The following is a 27081-nucleotide window of genomic DNA, read 5'->3' on the forward strand; positions in this document are numbered from 1 at the left end:
GAGAGAATGAACTGTGGACTTCATAAAACTGCCTAAGCTGTAAGAAGTTAGAATACATAAAGTTGAAGTCATGGTGTATATATTAGATTTTCTATGCAGAACAGGAAAGAGGGAAGTGTGGAGCTTCAGTAAGCTCTTGCATTTGCTCAGAAGGAAGTGCTGGGGAAAGTGGAAGGGGAAATAGGTTGCAGAAGTGATGTGTTTCATCTTATAGTCTTTCTAAAACAGTTCTAAGACCGTTGTCATTGTGGATTTTAGATTTTTTAAAAGTAGATTGTTTCTTGCCGGGCAGTGGTGGTGCACACCTTTAATCCCAGTAGTCAGGAGGCAGAGGCAGGCAGATCTCTGTGAGTTCGAGGCTAGCCTGGTTTACAAGAGTTAGTTCCAGGACAGACTTCAAAGCTGCAGAGAAACCCTGTCTCAAAAAACAAAACAACAACGACAATAAGTAGATTGTTTCTTAAGGGCCTGTTTCATCTTAGATGCTGCATGGCAGCTTCCTGGGCTGAGCAGACTGTCCATCAGATACTAGCATTTACTCCTCTCTCTCACAAAGATGGCTTCTTTGCAAGCCTGTAGGTCAGTTCTTAACTCATGAGTCATGACCCCTTTGGGTCAAATGACCCTTTCACGGGGTTGCATATCAGATATTGTGCATATCAGACATTTACATTACAATTCATAACAGCAGCAAAATTAGTTATGAAGTAGCAACAAAATTAATTTTATGGTTTGTAATCACCACAACATGAGGAGCTATATTTTAGAAAAGGTTGAGAATCACTGCTATAGGTGAGCTACATTCTGTGGGACAAACACCCAAGAAAGATGTTTCCATGAGTTATTTCCAGTCATTAATATGATAATTAGATATCTTATTTTGGAACATGTATAAAATGTATGTTATTGCCCATTGGTACTTTGTCTGGAAAATTTTATATTCTAGTTCATTCTGTTTGTTATTTTGATTTTATCTTTGACATATGTTAGCAATTATGATGCTTTTGTGTGAGAATAACCTATTTTAATTAGAAATATTCTGAAACTCAATTTTCTTGGTTAAGGAAGTTTCTGTAGAAATACCCAAATTGTGGTCAGCAGAGTGGCAAATCTAACTAACCTGTGAATACATGTCTAGAAGGAGCTGTGTGTGAGAGAGAATGCAAATATACAACCTCACACTTAGTTCTAATATACATAGACATATTTTCATTTATCACTATTATAAAGTGACTCAGAGAGCAAGAGCTATCTGAATGCTTTTCCCTCTCTTCACCCTCCTCTGTTTAAAGTCATCTTAGTTTATATTGCACCTACAATTAATGAAGACACTAAGTCCTAGGAGCTCGGAGGACTTGAGCTATTGGTCTTTGTGCCCCCTGCTTTCACTGCCAGGGGAGAATAGGCAGCGGCATAGCCACTGTCACTGACATAGCTGAGAGGAGCTTTTCCCCTCTACTGTTTATACACTCGTCTATAGACCTGCTGGCTGGTTGAATATTAAAGAGTGAAGAGGTTTAAAGACTTGTCCCCTGAGGGATGCTGCTGCCAGTTGGGAAGCGAGCTGAGGCTGTTCTGCAGAAGTGTGTTGCATGCATGTTGCTTATGGAAGAGAGGGGGTGTTTGTGAAAGATTAAGCAACGAAGTGAGAGGCTTCCTTCTTAATTTGAGCATTAAAATGTATGTGAAATATACAGCTAATTTACATATACTCAGAGGTAGACAACGACTTTGAATGTTTTTTATTGTTTATAGTTTATGTGGGTAATTTTGCAAGAGTTTATCATACGACTCTTTATAGGTGTAGTATATACGGTAAATGACTTCCTGTTATATGACACAAGATAACAATTAAGCAATAGTCAAATGAAAACAACTGTCCTTATTGGTAGTAAGCTGTTTTCAGTCATTTATTTCATTTCTAATGACTTCTTTAATTTTATTTAGCAAAATATTATAAAGAGTAAGATAACTTTCTCTACACACGGGCCTGTGCTAAAACTTTTTTAATGGTACATTGATAACAAGCTTGCATATTTGCCCTAAGGCTAGGATGCTTTTTCCCCTTATTATAGAGCTTTTCTTTATGCTTCTGTGGGTTAGTTCTCTTGAAGCTTTCTTAGGTATTGCTATTGGATTTCTACAGTATTTTATTTTAAACTGATAATTGCTGTATATATATGTATATATATATATATATTTAAAATAAGAAATTCACTTAAAAATACCTAGTGTATTTCTGTAGAAGGTTTATGTTGTTGGATCTGACTGATTTTACTGGTAAAATGTAACTTTCTCCTTTGTTTCTTAACAGGCATTGTTTTTAGTTTCTGCTCCTTTATGAGATCACTTAACTTTAATTTTTATGATGCCTGTAATTATAGATGGAATTTTAGATTCAAAATTAAATTTTAATGTGTTGTTCAGATACATCGAAGAAATTTTTTTCTTATTTTTCCTACTATCTAATAATTGTTTGGATTTTGTTGTAATTTAATAAATATTATCTCTAGATTTTTAATGAGATTGTGTCTATTTTCATAAAACATTCATTTTTAATATTTAATATTTTACTATTTAACAATATTTTAATAGATACTTATTTTAAGATACACATTTAAGAGGACTATTTGGGATAAATATAGTAGAAAGTGTTTAAACATGCAAATGTATATTTTAGAATCTATACAAAGTTTTTAATTAAGAAAACATTTGAGTTTGGGACATGCAGAGTTGTTATACTTCTCAGTAATTCATTCCGCTGCCAACTCCATTTCCTTTTCTCTGCCTGCATTTTAATTGAAACAACGTTTATATTTTTGAGCCAGAATCTGTGAAAAGTCCCTGTGGCTAGCCTGTGGTACAAGTAGCAGCAGACACAGCTTGCCCATATGGTGCAGTGCTTCTTGTGAGATCCATATGGCCTTGTTGAAGGGGATCCCAGCGGGGATGCCAAGGGTGTTAATACCCTTCAGGCCAGGCCTTTCCCTCCTGGGGCGTCCGGGCATTGTCAGTGCAATCTGCCAAAGCACACACTTAATTCCTTTTTAATAATCAATTATTGCAGTCTGAGAACCTGTGCCTTTGTCTTAAAAATACTTCATCCACTCCTTGAAAATGTCTCAAAAAGTTTTAACTGCATTTAAAAAACATTCTGAAGCATTCTCTTTTTGAATTTGCATTTGTAGGAAGTACTGCAGAGCGTGCCCAAGTTCTGTTTTCCCTTTGACGTGGAAAGGTACAGTATAAGTTCATAATTAAGATGACTTTTTGCTTTTATTGCACACATGGTAAGAAAATGACACATACCTTCATTGGTTTCTGTTCACACACTGAAGAGGAGAGGTTCAGAATTAGATAGTTAGATATTGTCTTTCAGATTAGTCTTTTCCTTCCTCTGCCATGGCCAGTGAGGAGGTCTTAAAGCAATGTTGACCACAGATTATATATCTTTTTTTTGTTCTTCAGGTATAGATTATAAGAACTAGCAGAAAAAAAATGTCATTGATTAGGGCCTTCAGATAGTGTTTTAAAACTAGATGTCTGTACCCTGCTTTCATTGCCAGTTCACCCTAATTGGAAAAGCTTCTGTGTGATGTTGTGAACTCAATTGTCTCCCAAGAACAGCAACATAGAACAGGGTGTTACTGCGGCAGCTGTAGGAAACTTCCCCAGTAGCTTTGACAATTTCATTGTGTTTCTATTTCACTGCAAATACTAAATGAACTTTTTGTTTGTAGTTGGAATTTAGTATAATAAATAGATAAGATATCTCTGGACATAGTGACATTTATTGTATTTCATGTGATTTATCACTATTATTAGTTTTATTTGAGTATAATATACAAAATTTTTAAAAGAAAATTTTAGGGAGACATTTTGCCAAGGATTAGTGGGACTGAGATCGAAATTTTAGTGTATAGATTGTAAAGTGATCTAATAGTATATGCTAGTTACTACTAATAAATATTGCTAATGAAAAAATATTTTCTTACCTTTTTTCTGGAGTATTAGTTCTTCTGTCTTACGTCAAAATTATAGTATTAAATCAATAGTAAGAACAAAATAAAGGAAGAAAAACTACAAGAGGGTATCTTGAACTCTAGAACATATGTTAATCACTAGAGGATTTATTTGAAGTTTATGAAATTCCCTGTCCATTTAGATTTGTACTGGTGTAGTAGCTGGCATTTTGTGACAAATAATTTGCAGTTTTAGAATACTAGCAGTAACTTTTCAGCTTTTAAAAATCCATATGTCTATTTTAAAACCAAATTTATATGTCGTCAGTATTTTATTTTGGGACAAAGAACTTTGAGTTCTATTCTGGTTTTATGAGCCAGTATTTGGAAGTGTGTTGATGCATTTTAAGCAGAGATAAACATTTGTATAGTGACTTATATCATCTCTTATCCAGAAGTGGTACATGCTATTGAGTTCTAACCTATTTATTTTAAAATCAGGTAAAACTCAGATAGGCTTCTTTAGTAGGAAGTGTATTCTTTTGAGTTGGTGTTTGATTCTGTAGCGTATTGATAGTTCTAAAAGATAATAGTAAGAAAAATACCAGTCGTGCTTGTTGAGATGGTACTACATTGGGTAAGAATGTCAACAGAAGAAACAATTCAACATGATGGTGGTCACCATCAGACGATGAAGCAATATGATTTGCTTTCCAAGCATTTACAATTTGGGAAAAGAATACCTTAGATGAGAGAGATGCTAGAGATGAGTGTAGAGACTAAATTTATTGATTTTTCTGCAGAGCGAGTAACCATGGCTCCAACTTCATGATGTATTTTATGGATAACTTACTCTTCTGAAAATGTAAGATGAGCCTTCACTTCCGAGTGAGGCATTTGATTTGTTGATCTGCTCCAACCGTGAGCCATTAGAACTTACTGTGATGCTGGACTCATGACTCATGAGTTGATTGAGTTGAGTACAGATTCATGCACCTTTCGTTATCCTCATGCCAGATTCTAGAACCCAGTATTGGGAGGGTGAAGCCAATGTAAATACTAGTCAAGCTTTTTTATCTTCAAGAAAATCAGCACAGATTTAATGCTATGATGTTGTTTTATCTTAGGGCATCTCAGAATCAAGTTGGACAGCACTTTACCTTCGTACTGACAGACATTGAAAGTAAGCAGAGATTTGGGTTCTGCAGACTCACATCAGGAGGCAGAATTTGTTTATGTATTCTTAGGTGAGTAATTATAATCAAAACTTGACTATAAAATAAAGTATCTTGCTTTTTTATGTTATCATGCTTGGGATTTTAAAAAAATCCAAACAAAGTAACTTTTTATAATTTTAAAAAGTTTAAAAGATGTTGTTAACCTTATGTGCTTTAGGGACTTTTTTTTTATAAAATTTATATTCCTATTTATTTTTGAGAAATGGAGATATCTGCTAGTTGCAGCTCCTACCTCTCCCAGTGGAAACAATAAGCTGGAAATAAATAGGGCTTTAGTTATGTGATGATCTTGCTAGATTTCATAGTCCCCTCCTGCAAAGGACTGTGATTTGTTGGTAGTTGAAAAAGAAGTGTTTAAACTCAGAGTTCCTGTAAGATGTCTTGGTGAACAAAGAATCTGGATATAGCCTATAAAAAAAGTAGAATTCTTTACTCATATATACATACGTACATATGTACATATATTATAGAAATTTCAATTCTAGACTCAATAGAAATGATTATAGAAAAATAGTATTCCATTTTCAGATGAACATATAAAAGAAGCCTTTTATATTATTACTTTTCTATTGCTGTGGTTTATCTTGTGCTTATTGTTTTGGAGCGATAAGAGCTCATCATCCTCATGGCGGGGAACATGGCCGAAGGCAGCAGGTATGATGGCAGAAACAGCTGAAAGTTCACATTTCAAACCATAACCAGGAAATAAGAGAGCCAACTCAGAATGGTGTCAGCAGCTTTAACTATGAAAGCTGGTGGATTAGTGAAATACTTTCTCCAGCAAGGCCATCCCTTCTAAAACTACTAAGACAGGCACCTACTGGAGATGAAGTGTTCAAACGCCTGAACCATGGGGGACATGTCATTCAAACTAGAGCACCTTGGTATAAAGCGTGTGGCTTCTCCTACTGAGCTGTATTTGTCAATCACTGAGAGACATGTAGTACATGTCTGTATTAGCAGTACTCGAAGCAGAAGCAGGATGGTTGCAAATTTGATGTTAGTCTCTGCTATATAGTGAGTTCTATTGTTTAATAAAACAAATGTTGGAGCTGAATAACTTTTTCTTTATTCAAATCAAAATGGATAAATATTTTAGAATATATGTCCTTTTCACTGAGAGATCACTTTTTTATTCTTGGTAATAATATTACTTAAAACTTATGTTTTTCCCAAAAGAACCTTATGTTTCAAAGTATAGGTTGATCCCCCTCCCCCACAAGCCTTGTATGATATGGAACTCCTTATGTAGAATAGGCTGGCTTCAAACTCACAATGAGCCTGCTTCTGCCTTCTGAGTGTTGGAATTGAAGACATGCAATGCCACAACTTGTCCAAATGTTGAAAGTTTTAGCTGAAGAAGATTGTTTAGATAGTGGAATGGATTTGGAGGTTTAGAGTTTTAATAGAGTCTCTTTTATCCTAGTTTCAAAGCTAAAGTTTAAAGGGGCGCATATTTTTTGTGTACTCTAACAAGGTTAGCTTTTTCCCTGTGAAAAACTAAGACAATATGTATTTTCTAATTGCTTTCTACGAATTTTTGAAAATTTTCACTAAAAATCAAAATTTACAGAGAATTCCATAGTACAGTGAGCTGCTGTGTGTGCATCCCCAGAGTCATCAGTTACATCCTCTCTCTCCTCATGCCTTCTTTTTGTCTTCCCTATTATTTTAATGACCCATTTGAGAATAAGTTATAGACATCATTGTTTAGATTTGAATCTGTATCCTTCAAATTTATTTCATGATACTATTTATAATTAAAGAGTTTGAAATGTGCCTTGTTTTTAATCTCAAAATATTTTGAATATATTGAACCTGTTAGTAAGCCAAAATAATTACTATATGTTTACCATAGTTGATATAAGTTTCTTATGGTTTTTAAATTTGGGAAAGCTATCATTATTTGGAAACATTAATATAAAACATGAAATATGCTTCTTGTTAAATTATGTATGTATATATATATGTGTCTGTAAGCCATTTGTCATTAATTTGTAGTAGTTATAATGTAGACTCAAACTTGTGCATTTGTGAGAACAGCTGAATGTTTTTTGGCTTTCTGAGTTAGAAGTACTTTTACCTGTGAATATAATAAATTAGAAGTAAAAAACATGTTAATAAGATAGCCTTTTGTAGTGAGCATCATTGGTTATTGGATTTTTTTTTAATTAAAATAGTCTTGCTTTCCTCTGGGATTAGAAAAGTGTCGCAGGCTTGCTGAGGTGTCTCCATCTTTGTCCTTCAAAGTTAGTGCACTTTCGTATTAGTTATCCCTCCCCATATTTCCTCATCTGCCCTGCCCTCCTCTTTCTCACCGTGTTTAGTTAGTTCTGTCCCATTATTCTCTTTCCCTCTTTATCACTGTATCCCGATCTCTTTCTCCCACTGTTTTTCTGTTTTCTATGGCTAGTCCAAATGAAATGTACATATCTAAAGTTTCCAATCTACTATCCACGTATGAGAGAAAACAGGAGATGTTTATTTTCCTGACCAAAAAGCAAGTTGGGGAAGAAAGGGTTTATTTGACTTATACTGCCATATCCATAGTCCATTCCTGAAGGAAGTCAGGGCAGGAACCCAAACCAGGCAGGATCCTGGAGGCAGGAGGTCATGGAGGGGGGCTGCTTACTACCTTGTTTCCTATGGCTTGCTTAGCCTGCTTTCTTCTAGAATCCTGGACCACTAGCCTATGGATGACACCACACACCATGATGAGGTGGGCAAGAAGTGCCCACTCTTGGCTAGGGAGCTATTGGTAAATTATAGCCTCCTACGGAAGGAAATTCAATTTCCTTAAAGGGTATGACTCTTGGTAGGTGGACCGCTCTCTCCAAGGCAAACCCCGCCCCCAGGAATATTTAGGTTACACATACTGAACTGAATGGGTTTTAAAAAGTAAAAAAAATGAACACAACGTTGGGTAGGTATGGTGTGAGAGTGGATCTGGGAAGAGTTGTGGTTAATATGATCAAAATATGTTATATTACATTCTCAAAGGATTATTAAACTATTATTAAAAATAGTTTCATGGAATGTGGCTACATTGTTTATTCAATGTTCAGCAATGGAAACACATATATACATTTAGCATTTTACAGAATGGTCATGTTGTACTTGCATGTTTAGGAATATAAATATATGTATGCAACAACAATTAATGAAAAAAGAGGCCATAAATTAATTTTACAAAGATTGAAGTGTATATGAAAAAGTTTGGAAGGAGAAAAGGGAAGGGAAAAATGATGTAATTATATTGTTATCTCAAAAGATAAAAGAAATACTGTAATATTGTAAAAATTGTTTACTACAGCACTGTGCTGCTCTAATATTCTAAGATGCCATCGTTATGTAGATGATCAACTCCAAGTGAAAACTGTAGGAATTATGTTAGAAACTAGTAGGACGGTATCCAGATCATCTCTCATCAGGTAAATATATGTGGTGTGTTTGCGGGAAGGGAAGTTATCTTACTAGGTGTTGGAGTGGGCACAGGAAGTGGTCCCCTGAGCACGGCAGTTCCATAGAACTAAGAACAAAAAGTGGGTGGCTTTTTTCTACACCACTGAAATTTAATTTAAGATCAAGATGTGAAATGGTGATCTCTGAAAGAAAAATAACATGTTGATGGGGTGACTGTGACAGTTAGGAATCCAAATATTCTCTGATTTCCATGTAAATCGGTCAATATGGAAGTGTTTATTAGCTGAAAAATGTGTTACATATTTCGAAAACTTATTACCTTGAAGCAATACTTGGTAGATTTTATCCTTTTTTGTTTTGTTTATTTTGCTTTTGCTTTTTGTTTTTCGAGACAGGGTTTCTCTGTGTAGCTCTGACTGTCTTGGAACTTGAGGCTGCCTCAAACTTACCAAGATCCACCTGCCTCTGCCTCCCAAGTGCTGGAATTAAAGGAGTGCACCACCACTGCCCACCATACACATAGAATGTACCAGAAAAAAGTTTGAGATAATATAAACATTATACAAACATATAATATACATTCTACACATATTTAAAACTTAGATTTAAATAGTTATTTTTGTGGAAAAGATCTGGGGAAGGAACGTAAGAGTGTCTACAGAGCTACTCAATTTCTCAGACTTTTACATCTGTGACTAGGCTTCCAGTTTGGTGAGAGAGGAGCTGTTCTTTTGGCTGTGACTAGAGACTGAAGAAGCTTTAAGGAGTGTTTGCAGTCAGACTAGCAAAGCCTTTGATTGGAATTCTTGTTCTTACTACAGCTAAGACTTACTGAGGAACTTGACAAAATCCTTTCACCAGCAAGTCACAGAGCATCCAGAGAGATCTACAGAAGAAAATACAAATCATTTATATTTGTGACATAGAATATTTGCACTGTGACATTTATGTTTCAGTCTTACTTCCTCATGACCAAAGGTATATTTACATATTGCTGTTCAGTTTATCAAATTAAGGGATGACTATTACCAGTATTTAAATTTGAAAACTACTTGGATATTTTTAAAGTAGTTCATGAGAGCTCTGATGACTGTAATATTCTCCTATGCAGAAATACCATACATGATTAATCAGACAATGATCAATTTTATTTTTACTTTCCTGATAAGTTGGTCCTGCACACATGCTACTAAAACCACATGTTGCTTTTCTCCTAGAATTATCTTATCTTATTTTTTGGCAGTTAATATGTTTTTTAATGCTATTTATCTTATTTAAGAACAGTTAAAATTTAGTCTAGTGTAATATTAAAATGACATTTAATTTGAGGCTTGTGTTGTTAGAGTTCTTTCTCTGAAATGTCTGTCCTGATTTAGCAAGATTTCAAAGCTGTTCTTAGATCACTAACTTGTCTTATTGCTTATGTTTAAAATTGCTTTCATATGCTAGCAAAGAAAGACATACTCTTCCTCTCTAATTTCATTACCGTAATTTTACAACTATAAAAATGTCGCCAAGGGTTCAAAATGAAATACTCTAACGAGGAAGGCAGATTTATGGTTAAAGCTTTTGTAGCCCTCTTTGCTACCTGTAACTCATGCCGAACTTGAAGGCTTCACACTCTTCCTTTGGACAAATCCCCTAGAAGCAGAATGTTTCAATTTTGCACATTTTGTGTCAATTTTCTAGCAGACAAGCAGCCTCTAGTCATGAGAGGTTTTCCTAAGGAAAGGCCGGCTCCTTCCTTTTATTTGATTACTATGTGTTAGGTTCCTGCTGATCACTCAGGCTGGTAGCAGTTGTTTGACTGTTTGACAAAAAGCATTTCCTTTCCTTTATTTAACCTTTGACTTTTGAATGTAAAAATTTTATTAGCACTATAGTGGAAGTCCAAGTGTGGCGGAGTCTTCTGACGCCACCAGATGAGCTTCTGATTTGGTGTATGCATCTGTCTTTTGCCTCTTGTCTTCATTGGAATTTAGGACATAATCTTAGAATTAAACCTTAGACTCCTGGCTTTTTGAGGAGTAATTTGTTTTATGTTTATATATTTACAAATTTATAACAGTCACACAGTTTGTTGATCAGGCTGCATTTTTACTTTTAAAACATTCAAATGAGAAAGCAGATTCATTTTCCATTTTTGGTTGGCACTTTTAACTTCCTGGCATTCTTATGGTTGGTTAATTAAAAAACGCAAAAAATGTATTTTAAGTATGTTTGGAAGTACAAAAAGAGGGGAAAATTTAAGTTACTGGTAATTATTTAGATTTTATATGTTTGTGAAGATTGCTTTGAACAAATATTGCTTAGAAATTAGCCAAGAAAATACAAAAAACCAAACATCCCACAAATTAAAACCCACGAGAGTATTTCTTACCCTTGAAAGCACAGATGATTTACAATATTTATTGTATGCGTTACAGTCAAGCAAAAAATTTTAGACAAAATGTTGTTAAAAAAAGGGTTGTCATTTATCTTGCCACAAATTTTGCCACAAAAGTGAAATAGAATCTTATTCAAACCCTGGAGTTCTTTTCTCCCGTTGTGGGCCATCATCAGGTAGGAAGTCAGAGGTAGTACTTCTGCTGAGCACTTGCTTCCTATCGTGGGTTGTGGATTTAGTTTACTTCAGGGATCATCAGCCAGGAGACCAAAGGAGAAATAGGCGAGGCGCCTCATTATAGGAAATTGAGGAAAGTGCAGTGTGCTGAACACCACAGGGCCCAGAGGAACGCCTCTCGGCCTAGGCTCTGTTAGAGGAAAGTTGTGTGGCTAGAGTCCAGTCCTTAACATTTCTAGAGGAACAAGATTTTTCAAATATATTATCTGAGATTTAGACACTAGCAGTGTATTAGATTAAGCACAACCACAAAACTGCTGGTGTAGAAAACAGAGCCCTGGGTTGGTTGGCTGCAGCTGCAGATAGCCAGTCTGCAGTCTCTGCTCTGCCTGGCTGTGGGTTTGCAGCAGAAATGCCTTTGCTTTCTCTTGTTCTTAGGAGCATGTCTGGATCTTTACAGACCAGTTCCACTTAGATAGGAGTGCTGTTTTATTAAAAAGTATGAATGATTTATTGTAATGAGCAGCTCATCACTGAGAACCCACACATGTCCTCACTTTGTTCACTGTTGTTACAGTACTTGCTCATGTGTCAGGGAATGATCTTGCGGAAGTCTGAGTGTCCTTTTATTTCAGAAATATAATGTGAACACAGAGAATTCCTTTGGAGTTGAGTTATGTGCAGGGTGATAAGTATGGATCTATTTGCAGCCATCTACTTTGACTAGCACCATTTGTTGATGATGCTATCTTTTGTTCAATGTATATTTCTGGGTCTTTATTTAACAAAAAATCAGATGTGCATAGGTGTGTGGATTCATACCTGGGTCTTCAATTCTGCAGTTCGATTCCTTTGATCAACCAGTCTATTTCTGTGCCAGTACCATGTTGCTTTTATTACTATAACTCTGTAGAACTTAAAGTAGGGATGGTGATGCCGTCCGCAGTTCTTTTTTTATTCAGGGTTATTTTAGCTCTCCTATTTTTCCTTTTTCTTCTTCATATAAAGCAGAAAATTGTCCTCTAAAAATAGTGACGACTTGTGTTGGAATTGTGATAGGGATTGAATTGAAAGGGTGTTGGATTTTGTCAAAGACCTTTTCTGCATCTAATGAGATGATTGTGTGGTTTTTCTCTTTTGGTTTGTTTATATGATGGATTACATTTATTAATTTATATATGTTGAACCATCCCTGAATTTCTGGGATGTGATCACTTGATCATGGATGATCTTCTTGGTGTGTTCCTGGATTTGGCTTTCAAGTATTTTATTGAGTATTTTTGCATTTATGTTCGTAAGTGAAATTTGTGGGGCCTTTATGTGTTTTAGGTATCATGGTAACTGTGGTCTTGAAGCAAATTTGGGCCATGTTCCTCTGTTTATCTTTTGTGCAATAAATTAAGGATTATTAGCATTAACTTTTCTTTGAAACTCTGGTAGAATTCTGCACTACTGGCCCCGGGCTCTTTTTGATTGGGAGACTTTTAATACTGCTTCGATTTTAATAGGGGTTGTAGGTCATTTTACATTGTTTATCTGATCTTGATTTAACATTTTTAGGTGTTACATATCAAGAAACTTATCTATTTCTTTTAGATTTTCTTATTTGGTGCAGTACAGGTTTTTAAGGTATGTTCTTATTATTCTCTGAATTTCCTTGGTAGTCTGGTATTATGTCCCCTTTTCATCTATAACTGTTAGGTTGAATATTATTTTTCTGCCTTCTATTTAATTTGGTTAAGTTTGTCAATCTATTTGATTTTTCTTAAAGAGCCACCTCTGTTTCATTGATTCTTTGTACTTTTGTTGTTGTTGTTATTTTGTTTGTTTCTGTTTTATTAATTTTAGCCCAGAGTTCAATTATTTTTTGCTGTCTACTCCTTCTGATTGTGAGTTCTTTTTTTGCTATGAGATCACTCCAAATTTTTTATGTAGGCACTTAGTGTTATGAACTTGCCTCTTAGAACTTCCTTCGTCATGTCTCAAATGTTTGGGTTTTTTAATTTCTTCATTTTCACTCAATTCTAGGATGTTTTTATTAATGTTTTCTTTACCCATTTTTCATTCAGTAGTAAGTTGTTGATTTTTTTATAAATTTCTAAGATTTCTGTTTTCTTCAGTTTTAATATGTAGTGATCAGATAGGACACAGGATATTATTTGATTTTTATATATCTGTTGAATTTGTCTGAGTTTGTGTATTTTGGATAGATTTCCATGAGGTGCTGAGGAGGGATATTCTTTTTTTTTATTTTATACTTTATTGTTTTTAATCGAGCTGTACCTTTCCCCCACTTTTCAGAAGGGATATTCTTTTGTGTTTGGGTGAAATGTTCCATAAATACTTATTGGGCCCACTTGTTTTATTCCATAATGTAGCTCCATATTTCTCTGCTTAGTTTATGTCCATATGTCTTGTCAGTTGGCGAGAATGTGGTATCAACTCTCAGTGTGTTGATAAGTATGTGATTTAAGATGTAGTAGTATTTCTTTTACAAACTTGGGTGTCCTTGTCTTTAGGGCATAGATGTTAAGAACTGATATCTTATATTGGTGGATTTTCCCCTTGATTAGTAGTAATATCCTCCCCTATCTTTACTGGTTAGTCTGTTTTTTTTTTTAAGATACTAAAATGTCTACACCTGCTTAATTTGTAGGTTCATTTGCTTGAAATATCTTTTTCCATCTTTTTACCCTGAGGTGATGTCTGCCCTTAGTGTTAAGGTGTGTTTGTTGGACGTAACAGGAGAATGGGTCCTGTTTTTCTATCTGTTCCATTAGTCTGTGTCTCCTGGCAGAGGGTAGGGTAGGGATGGTTTGAAACCTTTGATATGGAGAGTTTTTAAAGAGCAGCGTATGTTGATTCCTGTTATTTGTTGTGATGTGTCTCCCCCACCTTTTGATTTGCTATTCTGAAATTATTTCATCCCATGTTTTCTTGGGCTTGGTTACCTTCTTTAGCCTGAAGTTTTACTTCTAGCTCCTTCTGTAGGGCTGGATTTATAGATAGATACTGCTTAAATTTGGTTTTATCTTGGAATGCCTTTCTTTCTCTATCTATTGTGATTGACCATTTTGCTCACTATAATGATCTGATCTGGTCTCTGTGATCTCTTAGAGTGTAGAACACCTGTCCAGAAGGTAGTGAGATGTCTCTGTCAGTTCTAGAACTTTGGAAGTTGCTTACAATGCATGTCCTGTTAATTTAGGTAATATTATATCTTTCTGGGGTCTCTGAAGAGTTGAATACAAATAGTTATAGTTAGAATTTTTCTTTTTTTTTTTCTCTGTAGTTTTGGAGCCTCTCCTAGAACTAGCTCTTGTAGACCAGGCTGGCCTCGAACTCACAGAGATCCTCCTGCCTCTGCAGCTTTCCTCAGTTATGATAAAAGATAAATTATATATAAAACATTAGACTCACAAAAAATATTGTAACTGTAATTCTTGCTTGGTATCTATTCTGTTATATATAATTTTACTATGTTAAAGTTAAATCCTTTTTATTTAAAAAGAAAAGGGGAAATGATGTGGGATGCCCTTCTGTATATATGTTGCTTTTATTAGTTGATGAATATAGCTGTTTTTGCCCATGACTTAGCAGAGTAAAGCCAGGTGGGATAGCTGAACAGAAATATATATAGAGAGTAGGCAGAGTCAAGGAGACACCATGTAGCTGCCAAAGGAAATAGATGCAAGAAACTTACTGGTAGGCCACAGCTTCGTGGTGATACACAATTAGTAGAAATGGCTTAATTTAGGATATAGTAGCTAGTTAGGGATACACTTAAGCTATTGGCCAAACAGTGTTGTAATTAATATAGTTTCTGTGTGATTATTTGGAACTAAGTGGCCGGGAAATGAGGGAGCAATCTCTGTTTACTCAGACCCTTCTGACTTTTGGAGTCTCACCTGAGAAGTCGGGTGTTACCCTAATAGGTCTTTATATTTGGCTTGGTCCTTTTCCCTTGCTTGCACCCTTTTAAAATTATTATACAGATCTTGCCTCAAGTTTATTTGCAAAAATAGTATAGGGCACTGGCCTCCTAATATTTCTATTGTGTGTATTGATATACTATTGTGTGTAGGTGTGTCACATCTGTGTGTCTGTCTTCACACTGGCAAATGGAAACCTTTCTATGGGGCCTTCACAAAGAACTCAGACACCTTTGTGAGCCTGAGCTGGAGCTGAGGCCATTGCCTTGGTTTGAGCCTTGGGCTTTGTTTGACATAGTCTATGACCCTTGGCTGTGTAGTTTAGAATCTGCTTCCCAAACTTGGGGTGAGCAATGAAAGCAAGAAGGCTAGGTTTGTGGTTGCACTTAACCACCTTGGGCTTCACAAGGGCCTTAATGGCCTCTGCATGTGCACTCAGTGCCTTTGTATTGTTTGCCTACTTCTTCAGACCTTTCCTGTTGTGCTTCATGGCAAAGCATATGTTCCTTGGGAACTTGGAGTCAAAACCGTTTCGAGTTTTCAGTTGACCTCAGCAGATCTTGCCTGCTGGATCTGGGATCTGAGGACCTGAAAGAATGGGGCGGCTACAGTGTAATGCTGTAGACAGCCTTTCTTCTGTGTCGGTGCACTTTATGTACGCGAATGAAACAAAACGACAACCTAAGGAAGGTTGCTTGAGTTCAGAAAGACATGATCAGACAAACATGTAAATAAGTCCCAGTCAGCGTGCACCTTAAGAGAATCCTATCTTTGTGGCAGGGTTTCTTGATGCCGTTTTGGGACTGGTTGTATGTGGTGTGGTTCTTAGTCTTGGCCAAGTCTGCAGGGTAACCCATGGCTCCTGGGACCAGAAGAGAAAGAGAAAGGCCACCCCTTGCAACTTTTAATAGCCATTTGCCCCCAGTTGTTTTTGTTTGGTTTGTATGTTTTGTGTTTCGAGTAAATGCTGATGGAAATTTTTTTTCTGGTCCAGTCTATTTGGTGTTCTGTATGCTTCTTGTACCTTGATATGCTTGTCTTTTTTATTGTTAGGAAATTTTCTTCTATAATTTTATTAAAAAAAGGTTTGTGTGTGTGTGTCTTTGACCTGGATTTCTTCCCCTTTCTCTCTTCCTATTATTTGTAGATTTCATCTTTTCATTGTGTCCTAGGATTCCTGGGTGTTTTTTGACTGGATTTGGAGGAGGGGGTAGGGAGTAGAGGAGATTGTAGTTGGCACACTTGCTTCTCTGTCAGGTGTGACCTGAGGAACAAATGACTTCAGATGAATACTGAGTAGAAAAACCATGGCGGGAAACACATGTTACACTGAATTGTTTAAAAGTTGTAATATGAAGGATTATTATTGTATTTTTTTAATAAGGCATAGTTGAATTGCTATCTAAAATCTAGGGCTTGATTTTCACATCCATAAATGATTTCAGAGGTATCACGAATATGTGCAGAGTTTTCTAGGTTCCCACACAAAGCATCAACATGCCTACTGTGAGCCTGTCCAATGTTTGCTCGCAGGCTAATTCCTTGTCAAACTGGGTCTTAAACCTTTGGGCACCTTAGGCCCTGGACTTCTCTGTTCTTTGTGGTCTCTATTGTGTTTCCCATGCCCCTGCATTCTTTCATGGTTTCCCTTATTTCCCTGAAGCCAGGAGGAGGATTCGTGAATCCTGGAATTACTGAGCATGCTGTTACTCTGCCCTTACACTTGGCCTCCTTCCTTCTGCTTGAAAAGCCTTCACCGTCTCACTTGCAGGGTCTGTATTGAGGAGTTTGGTGACACTTGTTGATGGTCCTCTTGTGTCTTATCTCTTTGTCTTCTTGGAAACACCTTTTTCTTTTTTTTTTTCTATTCCTATCCTTGAGTTTCACGGGAAACTGAAGTGTGGCTTCCTCATCTCCTGCGTCATCCCACCTTCAATCAGAAGACTCAAGTCTGCAAAAGGGGAGCTATTTTGCTAATATTGTAAGAAATGTTCCCTTTTCTTTGTTTTGGGAGCTGCCTGATTCAGGCTGGTGCTGTGGTATTTTTTCCTCCTTTTAGCTCTTCATTTGTCTTTTTATTCTAGTTTCCAGGAAATTTTCTTACACTGTTCTCTGTCTTATCATGTTTTGAGATTTTTCCCCCCTCATCTTCTAGAATTTCTGAAAACTCTTCTCCCCCACCCCAAAAAGTTTTTATTGTGGTGGTGGCTCTTGGACTGTAGAGTATGTGTGGAGGTCGTAGGGTAGCTTTGTGGATTCAGCCAACAGTGTGTGATTCCAGGAACTGAACTAAGGTTCCCACACGCTATCTCCTTCCCTCTTTCTTGTTTTCCAATAGTTACTTTTTAAAGTTTAGCTTGTTAGCACACTCTTTTATTCATTGCCTGAAGGGACAAAGGCTCTTTAAAATTCTCTTCTGTGGCATAGTCTGTTTTTTCCATTCGTTTATTATAAACATACATTTGTCTACATGTGTCTCGTGCTTCAGCTATTTAAAAACCACCATTACTGTGTATAAGTAAAGTGCAGAAGTGTGGGCATGTGCCTGTCATCAGAGGGCAGCTTTCTGGGGAGTCACTTCTGTTCCTTCTTACGTGGGTTCCAGGAGTTGAGTTCATACTATCATGCTTGCATGGAAAATGCTTTAAGTGGGCACTGAGCTATCTCATTGACCCTAGGCTGTTCATTTGTATTGAAAGAGAAAGTAATAAACTGAATTAGAAAATAAGTGTAGTCTAAATAGTAAGACTCTGCTTGAAAATAAGTAAATAAATAATAAGAGCAAATAACAAGCAAATACATAAGTAAAGAATAGTTTTACATAGCAAAATAAATTTTAAATCCTAATTGGTTTTGTCATTGAAAATGTTTTGTATGCATGTTTTTAGAGTAGGCCTTATTTTCAATGATGGTTACATAGTTTCTGAAGAATTAATTGTATAAATGGTTCTGTTGCATTATGTATCAACTGGGAAGTATTTATAAAGAGATTCAAATGTGTGCTGTATACTGTATAAGTCAATGATAGACCACTCTACAGTAGTGGCCCTGTGACATTGCCCACATCTTAATTTATATAAATGTACTTTGGGACACTCACATGAAGGACACATTTCTTAAGGTCTCACTTCTCTCCAGTAAAGTGACATGTGGCTGCAGTTGGACATAGATTTATAGTTAGCTTGTGGATACCCTTTTGCAGTGCTTGCTTTGACACAGGATTAAGTCCTTTTGCAGATGCCACTGACTTAAGGTGGAAGCATATATAACTAATATTACCATAATAATAGTCATGCATTTTCTGGAATTAGTAAAGAAAACATGGGCTAAGTTCTTTTTCTCCAGTTCTTTTCTCAATTCAGTTTTCATTTTCCTGCTTATTTATTAGTCATAAATTCCAGGTGTTTTACATACCTGTAAATTCTCCTTCCAGTTATTTGCCGTGGTTTGAAGTATACTATAAGCTTCTCAACACTCTGGCAGATTACTTGGCGAAGGAACTGGTAAGCTGACTTTTTTTCTATTGCTTTATTGTGTTTAAATATATATAGCATAGAAGGAGCAGTGTTGTCATTTCAAAGATTATAATTTTTTTATCACACACATTGTTTTTAATCACCAATACAACATACCTGAACAAACCCAAGTACTTCACTCATTAAAACATAGTTTGCCATTTACTTTTCTTCTCTTCCTTGGCACCTGCCACGATATCTATATTTGCCTTCTTAACAGAAGGGCCCCACACAGGTGGACCCACCAATGTTTGTCCTTGCTTATTTCTTTTAATGTAATATGTTCAAGGTTCCACTGCTGTGCCACCTCCTAGAATCCTCTACCTTTTAAAAGCTGGTGGATCGTTGATTGCATGAGTTACACTACAAGTTATTCATTCATTCATCTTTTAGTGGACGTTTAAGCTGCATCTACCTTGTATGTATTTTGAGTAAGACATCTGAACAAAGATGGTTGTTCAGCTTCCTCTCTCATTAGACCCATTCATAGTTAGTGGTAGAGAGCTTTACCAGGCACATATAAAGCTCCAAGTTCAAACAAAACAGCCTGTTTTGGTAGTTACATTCAGTTGTTTTTAAGGTATGTCTGGAGGCGTAAATACTGAAAATTGGGATAATTCTGTGTTTCATTATTTAAGGAAAGATCATACATGCTATTTTCTGCTGTTTTTTTTTTACCATTTTACATTCCTATTAGTAATTCCCAAGGATATTTTTAATTATTTGCTTCCTATGTATTTTAATTATTAAATGATTCTTTCTTTGTTTCAGGAAGATGATTTGAATGAAACTCTCAAAGCACTCTATAATCACCCAGTACCGAAGGCAAACACGCCTGTCAACTTGAGTGTGGTATGTACTTTATACCTTCTTTTTGGAGACAATCCAGGATGCATTTGCCAAGTCACCCTGTTTCCAGGAAAATTTCAATGTTTGTGTTAGCCTTGTTTAGTGCTAATGTCAACTTGTGACATGGGGTGATTCATATAACTTGTATTGCATATTATTATAGCTGTTAAATTGAAGAAAAGCTAGTATGTGCTGACAGTAGGCAAATCTGTGGGAATATTTTGGTTGTAAGGAACACTGGATTTTGAAATGAAATCCATACATAATAAAATCATATACCCACATGTACACACACATACATGCACACATACTCAAAACCTCTCCTGAAATGAGGCATGCTTCAGAAGAGAAAGTTGCATAGTAACATGAAAAATGAAGATCCAGCTAAAGTGTCCTGTCTTTCCTTACATGGGAACATACTTTCCAGGTTAGTTATGAAACCCTGGAATGTGACCAGCATTCTTGTGAACAACAAGCTTATGGTGGCAATTTTCTGCTGAGACTTTCAGCGAACTTTGCCCCTTTTATATATTTAGGTTGATATGCCAGGATTTGTATTATGGGGACTTGTAAATATCCAAAGTTGTAGATAACGATGGAGGTTTCATTCATATCTTTTGTTAATTTTTTAAATAAAATAGATTTATTTAATGATACTTTCACCTTTTCTTGCAAATATGTTGTTTTTTTTTTCTTTTTCAAAAGAGAAGAAAAAATTAATAGGGGAAGAAAACCTTGGAGGAAATTCAGCTTTAATCTTTGTTCATATGAGGCTTTTTGAAGTTTTGAGTGATAATGAAATTGCTATTCTCATATTCTTTCTTTGGAAATAATGTCTTCATGCCTGTTATGCCCTGCACTGCACGGATAGCTGTGCTCTCTTCTTCCATTTCTGAAGTCCCAGTGTGTGCACTCCCATTCAGTTTCTTGGCAGGTCTACTTAAAAGATTCCCCTCCTTCTAGTTCTGTCTTCTAAAGCCGTCAGAGTAAACACTTCCTTAAACTCTTATTCTCTGTTTAAAAAATTGTAACTCTTTACTTTGTAACTTAAAAAAATGTAGTGGTTCCCTAGGCATTAGGTATTCTAGGCCCCCACTCCATCATGGAGACCCCTGCCCTTAAAATTTTGTTTTCATTTACATTTTTTATACACTGTATTTGATCAAATATTTCCTTCTCCCAACTCCTCCCAGATCCTCTCCCACCTTCCTACATTTCCAATTTTATGTTCTTTCTGTCAGAAACAATAACAACAACAAAACTTGAACCAACCAACAAACAAACAGCACAAGTATAACAACCACAACGAACCCCGAATAAAACAAAACACTCCCAAAAGAAATCCATGGAGTTCATGTATGTTGGCCAACTACAGCTAGGCATGAGGACCACCCTAAAGGGTGGTTGGTGTACCCAGTGACACTCCATTGGAGAAAACTAATTTTCTTCTTTCTGATATCTACTATCAGTTGCAAATAGCTTCTTGGTTAGAGGTGGGACTTCGAGTCCATTTCCCTCTCTCAGTGCTGGGTCTTATCTGGCTTGAACCTGTGCAGGCCTTGTGCATGCTGACACAGTCGCTGAGTTCATATGTGCATGAGTCATGCTGGGTATGGAAGACAGTGTTTCCTCGGAGTCATCCATCCATCATGTCTTACTGTACAATCTTTCTGCTTCCTCTGCCTCATAGACCCGTGAGCATTGCAGGGAGGGCTTTGATAACTGCATTCCGTCTAGGACTGAGAGTTCCAAAGTCTCTCGTTTTATGCACATTGTCCAGTTGTAGGTCTCTGTGTCACTTTCCCACTTATTACAAGAAGAATCTTCCTTGATGAGGGTCGAGTGAGGTTCTGATCTATGGTTATGTCAATATGTCATTAGGAATTATTTTATTGCTAAGATCGTTTTGCAGAATAATAGTTTTAGGTTTTCTCTAAGGAAAACCATGCCATATGAGATGGATCCCTTCCTCACACTGCTAAAGTAGCCAAGAACCTTTAAACATTTTTTTGAGACAGAGTAGTGCCTTCTGGCCGTGAGCCTTACTGTGTTGCTTTGGCTGGCATCCAATTTGTAATCCTTTTGTCTCAGCCTCCCAAGTAGCTACCATATCTGCCTGTAACTCCCCATTTTATACAGACAGTTTCCAAATTTTTGGCTTAGACTTTCAGGGTCATCCTCTTAGCTTTACTTCAAGTTTTTCTTTCCTTTCTCACTATTTTATTTCACTCTTGTTGTGTGACATTTTATTCTTTTGTTTTTTGGGAAGGCCTGCCACCCAGCTCCCAAATAAATCACACACACAGAAGCTTGTTCTTAGTAATGAATGCCCAGCCTTAGCTTGGCTTGTGTCTTGCTAGCTTTTCTTATCTTAAATTATCCTGACTACCTTTTGCCTCTGTTTTTTTGTTTGTTTGTTTTTTTGACACAGGTAGACCAGGCTGGCCTCGTACTCACAGAGATTAAACTGCCTCTGCCTTCCAAGTGCTGGGATTAAAGGTGTGCGCCACCACTGCCCATCTTTCCCTATTTCTCTATCTCTTTCCTTTCCTTTCCTTTCCTTTCCTTTCCTTTCCTTTCCTTTCCTTTCCTTTCCTTTCCTTTCCTTTCCTTTCCTTTCCTTTCCTTTCCTTTCCTTTCCCTTTTCTTTCTTTCTTTCTTTCTTTCTTTCTTTCTTTCTTTCTTTCTTTCTTTCTTTCTTTCTTTCTTTCTTTCTTTCTTTCTTTCTTTGTGACTGGCTGGGTAGCTGACCTCTGATGTCCTCCTCTCCTCTTCTCTTGGTCATCGGTTTCCTTCTGTTTACACTCTGCCTGCCAGCCTTACCTATCCTTGCTCCTGCCTCACTATTGACAGTTCATCTCTTTAGTGCACATCAGGTGTTTTAGACAGCAAAGAATCCCAGCTTCACAGAGTTAAACAAATGCAGCATACACAAAAGTCACACACCTCAGCACACTCTGTTCTTACTGTTTTGGTTAGAATTTTAAGTGAACACATCCTTTCTTTTTAGTCCAAAGCCCGTTTGGAGTTTGGCTGACTTTAGAAGCTGCCCTGTTTCTGTGTATGAAGTTCTCACCACATGGTTGACCATGTTTGTTTTTTTCTCAAATCTTTGCTGCAAACTCCACAGTGCATAGAATCAAATTTTCACTGGAAACTATAGAATGAAAAGCCCAGGAGAACATGGAATTTTGAATTCAAATTGAGAAGTCTTCAACAGGCGTAGCTGTTGCTATCTAATAGTTTATTGGGAGCATGGAGGAAAAGGTCTGATCTGCTCCCCTAGACAGACTATTATGAAAAAGAAAGGAAATCAGGTGAGAACTAGAGAAAAGTCCAGGTAAGGAGGAACTCAAGACTCACAGGTCATTGAATTCCAGATAATGCAGAGACTGTCGTGGTTAGTCGGCATGTAGTAGAGAGGTAGGAGAAATGGAAGACATCAAAAGAGGCCTAGATTTTATGAAAAGAAGACATATTTTTTTTTAAAAACTATTATATTTATAAAGCAATACAAATACTTAGTTCAAGATTTATGTGCTCAATTAAAATATACATACTTAATAAATAATGGAAGCAGGTGTTGTAAGGTATTACTAAGCAGTAAAAATGTACTCTGGAGTTGGAGAGATGGCTCAGCAGGTAGAGGCCCTTTTGTAGAGGATTAGTTTTGTACCCAGCATCCAAGTCAGTGCCTCACAGCTGCCTGTAACTCTGGTACCAGGGGATTTGCTGCCCTCTTTTGAACTCCACAGGCACCCTCACACATGTGTATATATACACAAACACACATCATCATATGAATTTAAATAAATCTTCACAAAATGTACTGCATTTAGGTCTTATTTATTTAGTCTTTTTTTGTTTTGATATGGTACCCATGGCCCTGCCATCTACCACTGAGCTGTGCTCCAAGCTTTTATTTTATTTTTAATAGAATAACTGTATTTGTTGATGGAGTATGCTATGATATCTCTCTGATTCTATGAGCTCAAGTTTTTTATTGCATATATGAGTGGAATCATGTGTCTATTTTTATTGCTTTATTTAGTGTAACATTCTTCAATTTAACCATATTATCACAAATGACAAAATTTCACTTTACTAGCTAGATAGTAGTTGCCATGTTTGTGCATGGGTATAAATAAAATTACCTTTAGAATGTATGTGTATTAGTGAAATGCAAGGTTGATTCCCTTGCCTGGCTATTGTGAGCAGTGTTTCCATGAACAAGGGGGCAGTGCCTCAGCAGTGAACATGCTATGCAGATTCACTCGTGTCCTTCTTTTCGAGTGCACACCGAGTGGGGTTGCTGCATCCGTGGATAATTTTATTTTTACCTTTTGGAGACGCTTCCATTTTGTTTCCCATATTTCATTTCCACCAGCCATGTATTGGTGTTCTCTTTACAGCTGCCTTGGTGCTTTCTACTTTTCATCTACTTGATCATATTTGTCGAACTGGAGTGTGTAAACAGAAGCTTCTTCTATCCTGCCTGATCTTGAGGCCCTTTTAAAATTATCACTCAGAGGCTTAATATTAATTACAAACGGTTTGGCCTGTTAGTTCAGGCTTATTATTAACTAGCTGTTACAACTAAATTAACCCCTTTCTATTAGTTTATATTTTACCATAACGCTCATGGCTTGCTACCTCACATCTTGCTTATCCAGCTGCTGCTGGCTTCTCTCTGACTCCACCTTTCTTCTCCCTTATCTTTGCTTGGATTTCCTGCTTGGTTCTGTTCTGCCTGGCTAATGGCCAATTCAGAGTCTTTTTTAACCAATGGTAATAAAACATATTCACAACATACAGAGGGGTTATTCTACAGCAGGAGTGAAGTAGCATATTGGAGCTTTTATTTGCATTTCTCTAGTGCTTGGTGATGTGAAAACCTTTCTATATACCTGTTGGATAGTTTTGAATTGATAGTCTATAATAGCTTCCAAATCTTATGAAGCTGCTTTCAAGGTATAGTTATCTGATATACTAGTAAAATCCATTTATTGCTTTTGTATGAAGTTCAATAATAATTTATTTTGTAGTCAACAACAGATTACTGTGTACCTAGTCCTGTCCATTACTGATTGGCAGTTTGAAAACTAGAGCAGTTGTACTGAACTAGACTTGGAGATAATTTCATCTCACAGATTAAAATTGATAATCTTGGAAATCTTTATTGTAAGTCTTAGAAGTGATTATTGATCACTAGAATATTGCAGATTTTATGAAAGGTTAATATGTATATATTTTTGTTTGTTTTTTAAACTGTACTAAAAATCATTAAATATCCACTGCCTTTCTACTCACAGTGCAAAACTTTGTACAGAACATTTCCAGACTAGATTAGCAGGTCAGAATGTAGAATGTCCTGCAGAATGAATGCCACTCTAGTGCTTTCATTGTGTAATGTAGCAACATGGGTTTGTCTCAGCACACAGGGAAGCTTCCCTTTGAAAGTAAAATGCTCATTTTTCTCTCATAAGAACCAAGAGCTATTTATTGCCACTGAGCAAGTTCTGAAAGATCAACCCTCACTGATGCTGGTGAGTGACCAGGACCCTGCTTCTCAAATCACTGTTTGATTTTTTTCTGATTTATTCACTCTGGTTCTTTGGAAAATGGACTATTTAAAAATAATCATTTAGAATGTTTTCTGTTTGTACTTTCCTTTTTTTTCTTAATTTTATGAAACGGGATAATGTGAAGCACATTCAAATAAAGGGGTTTAATAGACACAAGCTTGCATGTTCCCTCCCAGCAGTGTGCTGAAGTGCATGCCGTTCTCGAGGCCCTGTCACCTTTCTCCTTTGTCACCAGGTCATCTTGGGACTTACTGTTCTTCACCCTGGAAAATTGTGACTGTGAACAGCATCGTGCTTGTTCGGCTCTGTTTAAATACTGAAATGCTGAAAGTTTCTCTTCTAATCTTTAGATATAAGACAAAATTAAATATATTCCTATGTAATAACAATATTAAAATGATTTTGGAGCATAATATGAACAGAAAGTAAATAGAAAATAAAAGTATTAATAAAAATAAAGCAGTTTGATGATTGCACTTTGATTTGTGTGAATAAAATGGGGGACCATTTTTGGGGACACTGGGGGTTAGAGACTCATCTTTTTCATGTAGATATCTCATAATATTGCTTTATTTATTCTGGAAGTTAATATTTATCTATTGGTATATGAAAAAGTTCATAGTTTTGGATAGCAAATACTTTTTCTTCCCCCCGAGACAGGGTTTCTCTGTGTAGCCCTGGCTCTTCTGGAACTTGCTTTGTAGACCAGGCTGGTCTTACAGTCATAGAGATCCACCTGCCTCTGCCTTCAGATTCCTGGATTAAAGGCATGTGCCACCATTGCCTGACAGCAAATATATTTTTCAAGTTTTAATCTTATTAAGATTACTTTTATTGTTGTTTTTTTTAAATAATGCACTTGCTACAAAAGTTTTGTTATCATTTATTACAGAAACCCAGGAGTCAGTATATTTTACGGACTCTTAATTAGCATGCTTTTATTTTTCTTAATCTACCTAAATATGTTTTAAAATACATGTTCATAGGTATATTTCTATATGTGTAATCTTTTGGAAATATATTCTTTTTCTTTGGTCTTAATACTTAGACAGATTCTTATTCTGCTTCTGTCCAGTTTCAGAGTCTCTGAATTGATCATTGCTTTTGGTATGGGACAGTACAGTTGTTTGCATTTGCCATTTCCTGTGAGATTCTTTCATGTTCAAGTTCAGGTTGTTCATCTGTGACATTCATCTGTCAGTGTTCTTTTTGATCCTTATTGCAAATTATATGGAATATGAAATTTTAATTTTCTGTCCTTTTGTGCTTTATTATTGCTGCCTAGCACTCCTGTTTCATTGCCCCTGACATAACTGGACTCCCGACGATCCCGGAGAGTGTAAGTGTCAGTGAATTCTTCTAAAATGTCTTCATCTTACAAATGTTAACTTTGTTCCCACTGTTTCCCTGCAGAGAAATTGGGAAAGAGTAAGGAACCAGGGTGACTTCTCCTTTTCTTCCCATGTGTCTATCCTACTATTCCTTCTGTAATGCCCGTGCTGATGAGGAGAAGAGTAAGGAACCAGGGTGACTTCTCCTTTTCTTCCCATGTGTCTATCCTACTATTCCTTCTGTAATGCCCGTGCTGATGAGGAGAAAAGTAAGGAACCAGGGTGACTTCTCCTTTTCTTCCCATGTGTCTATCCTACTATTCCTTCTGTAATGCCCGTGCTGATGAGGAGAAGAGTAAGGAACCAGGGTGACTTCTCCTTTTCTTCCCATGTGTCTATCCTACTATTCCTTCTGTAATGCCCGTGCTGATGAGGAGAAAAGAATGTCAGCCACTGGGCTGGCTGGATAATGCCTCCACACCTAGGTAGCTCTTGAGTTTGGCTGTCTGAATGTGAGGGGGTGTAGAGGTGTGGCTTCTCCTAGTAGGGAACAAAGATTGCAGGAAAATGTGCCACTTTATAGTTATTTTAGTAAATGGATCATTAAGTTTTAGACGTCTTCTCTGTAGCTTTGTTTAAATCTTAGTGTCTCAGTTGTTGATTTCCTGGTTTTAATTTAATGC

At 36.5% G+C, this 27081-nt stretch overlaps 1 protein-coding gene across 4 annotated transcripts in view; it reads left to right on the top strand.

Annotated features, from left to right (window-relative positions):
• Dennd1b (DENN domain containing 1B) overlaps positions 1-27081 on the top strand; it is a 210468-nt gene that overhangs the window by 69187 nt on the left and 114200 nt on the right. For 2 of the 4 annotated variants that reach the window (XM_075988143.1, XM_075988144.1), the window contains exons 4-7: positions 3189-3238; positions 5090-5209; positions 18552-18621; positions 19405-19485. In XM_075988143.1, the coding sequence (XP_075844258.1) occupies positions 3189-3238; positions 5090-5209; positions 18552-18621; positions 19405-19485 (321 nt within the window). Of the gene's footprint in view, positions 1-3188; positions 3239-5089; positions 5210-18551; positions 18622-19404; positions 19486-24968; positions 25029-26352; positions 26407-27081 lie in introns of all 4 variants that reach the window. The other 2 variants (XM_075988141.1, XM_075988142.1) reach the window with 2 other exon arrangements.

This window comes from Microtus pennsylvanicus, chromosome 10 (assembly GCF_037038515.1).
Source record: "Microtus pennsylvanicus isolate mMicPen1 chromosome 10, mMicPen1.hap1, whole genome shotgun sequence".
NCBI lineage: Eukaryota > Metazoa > Chordata > Mammalia > Rodentia > Cricetidae > Microtus > Microtus pennsylvanicus.